Raw genomic sequence first — 6,215 nt, forward strand, 5'->3', positions numbered from 1 at the left:
CGCTGCGCTGTGCGTCTAGTGGTAACGATCTATGATCTTCTACTCGCAAGTATCTTGGGTATATGCGGTAGTGATACTAGCGTAGCCTACCCGTTTCCCTACATCGTGTCCACCGCATGACATGAAGCCGGAGTGTTGAAGTAATGATCGGCCGCCCGCCATTGAAAATTCTTTCCATGAGCTCCAAACTCAGCAAGATCAGAAGAAAACCGGCTGGCCCCATTGGGTATAAGCGCAGCATGGATTCCTCGACCTCAAACCGGTGAGCAATGGAGGCAGGGATGGATGCGGCCGCACCGTCGATCACGGAGATGACCAGCGCGTAGGTGAGGTCATCCTCACAGTGAGAGATGCTATCTGAGCAATCCAAGATCTTCCTGGGCTTCAGAGAACCACACCGTCAGATGGGGCATCACCTGCGGGCGTCGGCGTCGGGGAGACCGACGCATCACCGTTGGCATCCTCGCCGCCGTGGCTCGGCGGCCCCTGGCCAGCGCCCAAACCGCGCGCAGCACCACCAACCACCACGTCCAGGGCTCGTGCGGAGCCGCTTCCTCTCTGCTCCGTCCTTCCCTCGAGCCTCCCGAGCCGGCCGTCGTTGCAGCAGGTGCGTCAGTCGCCGGAGCCGCCGAGGAAACCGGCCGCCAGACCAGCTGCCGGGGGCAGGGAGGCACAGCCGCCATGGAGGTCGAACGCCATACCAGTTGAGGGACACAGCTTGATGAAGGAGCAACTCGCCGCACCAAATAGTCGTGAGCGCGGTGGCCCAGCTCCCGGCAATGGAAGCACCTTGTGACGAGACTGCAGGTCGCCGCCCGGTGCTGGGGGGAGAAGCAGTTGAAGCACTTCCCCAGGAGGTCAATCGGCACAGGCCGACGAGGATGAGGATGACGTTCCAGGCGCCTGAGCACCTTACGCGTGCACCAGCTCACCGCAGTTTGCCAGCCATCGTAGTTAGGGCTCGCTCCGGGGGCAGGGTACCGACGCTCGCACGGGTGCACCACAATCCGAGGAGAGGCGCAGCCCAAACGCACCGAGGAGGCCGTGGATGATCGCGGTTGGCGGCAGCGTGGGCTTGATGGCAGCCAGCAGGACCTCCTCGAACGAGGGATAGGCGAAGCAGTCACCATTCTCTTGAATGGGTGGATGTGATTGGCCGCAAAGGATAATGAATAAACTAGAATACCAAAGTAGAATACCAAAAGAACCATATTTATTTACTGCTGAACATATTGGAAAATGTAAATTGACGTCAGAAAAGGAAACCCATTAATTTGAAATAACAACACAAAATATCACTAGAAATCAACTTACAATAATGTAAATAACACAATGTGCATGAAGAAAAATAGTAATGATGTTGCTAAACAAATAGTTATAAATCCGACCGGACCACTTCATCAGAACTGAGCTTGCATTAAGTCCACTGTTTCCTTGTTGACCTGGAAGGCCTTGGCTAGTATATGGTCCGCAATGGATGGTTTGGATCCAAACACTGTGTTGGCAATAGTGATGACTCCAGGGTTCTGGCTACTCAATCCTGCAAGAGCTACAGCATTGCCTGTACCATTGTTGAACTGGAAGTGGACAAGTCCCTTTGGGAACACAAACACATCTCCCTTGTTCAGAGCCTTGGCGATCAGTTTGTTGTTTGGATTCGAGGTAACAAAGCCAACAAAGAGCGAGCCCTCCAACACTGTCAGTATCTCTGTGGCACGAGGGTGAGTATGAGGTGGATTCATGCCATTGGGAGCATAGTCGATGCGAACCATGGAGATCCCCATCGTGTTCAGGCCAGGGATCTGTGCGACATTGACTGCTGTCACAGCTGAACCCTGCTTGTTGCTCGTGTTGCCAACCTTGTCAAGGCCGGAGAAGTGGAAGTCTTCTGCTGCGATGTCCATTGCGTCTTTGCAAGCGAATCCATTGACTTGCACTGCATGGATATTCATAAATGCATGTAAGATAACCTCATAACAATATAATGCATAAGAGGTCAATCGATACAAGTTTGTGTTTACCTGGAGACGTCTTGTCGGCAACGCAGACGTCTTGGAGAAGGCTCGGATCTGAGGCGATGGCAGAAGAGCAGGCCATAGCCAACAGAGCAAGGAACAGCAGATAACTTGCCATCTGCGTACTGCCTCTGTTTCTCCTGAATTTGTGCAAACTAAATTCGCGAGTACTAGAGATTAAAGGATTGCGAGAAAGAACTGTGTGGTCGCTAAGCATGGTGGAGGCTGTATTTATAAGGGGTAATCAAGCTTGATTTTGTTTCCCAGGGGAATTTATTAGTTTACTCTAGATGAGCGATGATTGCTTCATCTTTGTAGGAACGAGTCTTCCAATTGGCATTTGGCAGCATTGCGTGTGCTTGATTTAGATGCATTGACAGACGGCAATGAATCAATTATTTATTGCGATTGAACAAGTCAACACATCGCATACTTGTCGCCAAATAGCTGAGATGATCATGTAACAAATGGAGAACAGTTTCATTCAAGTGCATGAATTCATGATAACTTAAGGTAGAATATTGCAGCCCATAATTTGTCTCCATGTGGGTGTCCACGTATGATTATGGTTTAGATCTAACCGATAAACATCAAAATTTGTCGTAGCCCATTGTGTTTGTTCTTTTCTCAAAATTTACTCCTGCAAATTTGTTCTAACTTGTGTGTTAGAATATTGCAGTTCCTTTTTTATGGGTTACATGCACACATTGGCGATATTTATGGGTTAGATAGATCATGAAATACCTGTGTTAGAATATTGCAGTTCTTCTTTTAGGTGCACATTGCATTTGTTCTTTGCTCAAAATTTACTCCCGCAGAAGTTACATTTGTTTTCTTGCAAAATCAAGCTATATGGTTAACATTTTCATCATTCATATGGAGTAATCCTGCAAAATTACTTTGTTTGTCCAGTACAACAAAAGCCATTGGCGATGTTTGTGGGTTAGATAGATCGTGGGCAACCGTAGGAGCCAATCCTTAAATTAATTCGGCTCTGTAACACTCTAATTTTTAATTTAGAAATCTAAATAAATTTTGCTAGATTATTTGCAGGGTCCCTAAGGTTTTTATTCAATTTATTTTTGTTTCTGGAACATTTACCATGAATTATAAATAATTTACTTAGCCATAAAAAGAAATATAAGGTAAATAGGCTTTGAGCATTCATGCCGCATTGCATTATTTTATTATTTGAGTTAAGTCGAATTTAAATTCCTAAATTTAAATAATTTTTTACTTGTTTCCTTTTTCCTTTCTCCCTCTTTACTCTGTTGGGCCCAATCCAAACCTCCTTCTCTTTTTCCCTCTCTCCTTTTTCCTTTTCTCTCCCGCGTGGCCCATCCCGCTTGACCAACCCGGCCCAGTCGCCCCCTTTCCCGACCTGCCCCGCCTCCCTCTTCTCCCCTCCCTCTCACCGACAGGCGGGCCCCACCTGTTAGGCTTTCCTCTTCCACCTCGAGCCAGGCACGGACTCAAGCCAGAGTCCGGCCGGCGCAAGCCTCCCTACGCAGCCCTGGACCCGCACACCGAGGCGCCCCTCGACCGTACTATAAATAGCGCCGCCCCGTGCCCTTGCCTCCCATCGAGTTGCAGCCGCCGCCGTTCGCCCTGCAAACCCTAGCCCTAGCTCACTGCCACCACTCGAGCTCGGCTGCACCATGGACCCGCCGCTTCGCCGCCCCTCTTCGCCATCCAGACGCTGCCGAAGCTCCGCATCATGGTAAGGACCACAACCATCCTTTTTCCCCCTCTCTCGCGCCTTCTCGCCGGAGCCATCAAGCCACGCGCCACCGCCGTGCGCCCTGCTACACTCGTCAAGGCCCCACGCCGAGCCCTCCATCACCTACCCCATCGCCCTAGCATCCTCCGCGGCCTAGCCGTGCTCGTTTCCAAGGCCAGGAATGCTATTTCGCATTTCTCCGGTGAGCCTCCGGCTGTTCACCGCCGCAGCCGCGCGCCACCGATCGCCAGCGCCGCCGCCGGATTTCCCCCCTCGCCTCTCAGTCCTCGGATCTAGATCCGACGGTCCAGATCTAGACCGGAGTCAACAGAACTCATACCGGTCAACCCTAGGTCGTTTTGCAAAATAGCCCATCGGTTTTCTTGAAATCAACATGCAGTCCGCTGCATATATCTAAATATTTTTAATCATCTCCATATACTTTTATTTGTATATTTGCTACAAATATAGTGTGCTAATTTTTTGAAGCTAGAAAGTATGTCAGATCATGTTTGTCAAGAATAATTGGCCTAGAAGTCTAGGAAAGCATTTAGATTACATCCATCAGGCTTAGAAGTATTTCTCTCAGGATTTATTCCTTTTCAATTTCAGTGGAGCGATGAAAACGCCTATTTTGCCTTTTGAATTTATTCTAGTTGCTAGTAAACATCATTATTATTTTAGTTGTATGCAACATGCCTCTCGACATCATCTGACAATCTCAATTTCAGTGGAGCCTAAAGGACTCACGGGATAGATTGTGTGTGCGTGTATTTAAGGGTTATGTGTGTGTGGTAGCACAATTTGTACTGTATTTCATAACAAAAAATATAAAACCTGGCGAATTACAAAGTGGTCAGGAACTCACGATTGGTGGGGTCCAGAGTTAGACTCCAAGTTCACAAACCTAAAGTGTCCACTTTTCTCTTAAAATTTTTTCAGACGTGATGTTGTCAGAAGATATGATTCGTATATCAAATTTATTTATTTTCTTCATATGTTCTACATATTTGACATTCAAATGATATTACATAAACAATTCAAATATAACATTTCAACCATACATAAAATATTGAACATGACTGGTAACTGTGGAATTATTTTCTGTTTTATGGCAAAAGATATTCTATAATGTTGAGTGCACATGAATGGTGTTTCAAAAGTCAGATATAAAATATTTACTTGTTTCTACAATTTTTTGTATTTTTTGTTGATATCGCATATGGATGAAACTTTTCTGATAAATATAATGAAAGAAAAAACGGAGACAGGGAAACTCATCTAGCACCATGGAACAATAACCAAATGACACAGATAGGGTTTAATCATACTAGCTCAAACAAACGGAGACAGGGAAACTCATCTAGCACCATGGAACAATAACCAAATGACACAGATAGGGTTTAATCATACTAGCTCAAACAAACTCAATAGTCATCAACTTGCAGGATGCATAGAAACTCTCATCTAGTGAATTACACAATCTTCGTCTTGCCCAAACATCACTATATTATTCAAATCACACATTAACTAGCATGTCATCCTCCTCCGTAATATCCTAAATTTCATCTTCAGAACAGTTTAAAAGATGTTTAGTTTTGTTTGGTTCTTGTTCAATTTAATATAGGGTAAGGAATAATTTATTTCTAAAGCTAATTATGAATCATTGGTTATATATTTGTTTAATTCACTCATGCTATCACATTTATTTTTGTTTGCGCTCCTAGAATTTTTCTCGAATCTGTTCAGAGTTTATTCTAATTTCCAAGAATTTATTCATTTTCTGAGTTCAATCTCCTTTCCTCCTTTTTCTTTTGCATTCCGCTTCTTTTCCTTTTCTGGGCCAACTCGTTTCTTTTTAGGGCCGAGCCGGCCTTTTTCCCTTTTTTCACTCTAGTACTAGCTCTCTTTTACTCTTGTTGGGCCATGACGTAGGCCACAACCCGTTAACGATGGCCTAGTCTATGCCTTCTCTCTCTCTCTCTCTCTCTCCCACTCGATGACATGCTAGCCCCAGTCGCCATCCGAACATACTCAGGTCCAAGTTGGACCTGATTGAGCCCAGGTCCCACTAGGCGCGCAAGCGTAGGACCCCATGCGCTGGTTGTTAAGATGTCCAGTCACAACCTCTAACGACCCCACGACCCGCAAGCCACTTTTACCCCGCACCACACATTTTCCTCAAGCCCTAGCACCACCACCGCCAAAGCTCATCGCCACCACCGCCAATCTCGACCTTCGGTGTCTCTCCGTTTGTTCCAAGACTTCGCCAAGCTTCGGGGTTAGCCCCGGATCATTTTCCCCACTCTCTATGCCCTGTTACAGCCGCAATACTTGCACTGCCGTAGGCCGTCGTTCCTCGCCGCAAGGAAGGCCTCGATAACGTGGCAGAACCGTATGAATTATTCCGGCTTAAATGCGCTAGCCATCGCTATACAGCCGATACTAACCCAACGCACTTCAAACGGAACAATCTATTG

General features: G+C 46.6%; 1 protein-coding gene across 1 annotated transcript; it reads right to left on the reverse strand.

Annotated features, from left to right (window-relative positions):
* Positions 1–1,118: 1,118 nt before the first annotated feature.
* On the reverse strand, positions 1,119–2,521 carry LOC112895035 (putative germin-like protein 2-1). Its single transcript, XM_025962902.1, has 2 exons — positions 2,022–2,521; positions 1,119–1,936 (listed from the first exon to the last, which is right to left on the reverse strand). Exons 1-2 carry the CDS (start codon positions 2,230–2,232, stop codon positions 1,401–1,403), a joined length of 747 nt encoding a protein of 248 aa, XP_025818687.1. The 5' UTR covers positions 2,233–2,521; the 3' UTR covers positions 1,119–1,400.
* Between the last annotated feature and the right edge of the window lie 3,694 nt (positions 2,522–6,215).

This window comes from Panicum hallii, chromosome 1, assembly GCF_002211085.1.
Source record: "Panicum hallii strain FIL2 chromosome 1, PHallii_v3.1, whole genome shotgun sequence".
Taxonomy (NCBI): domain Eukaryota; kingdom Viridiplantae; phylum Streptophyta; class Magnoliopsida; order Poales; family Poaceae; genus Panicum; species Panicum hallii.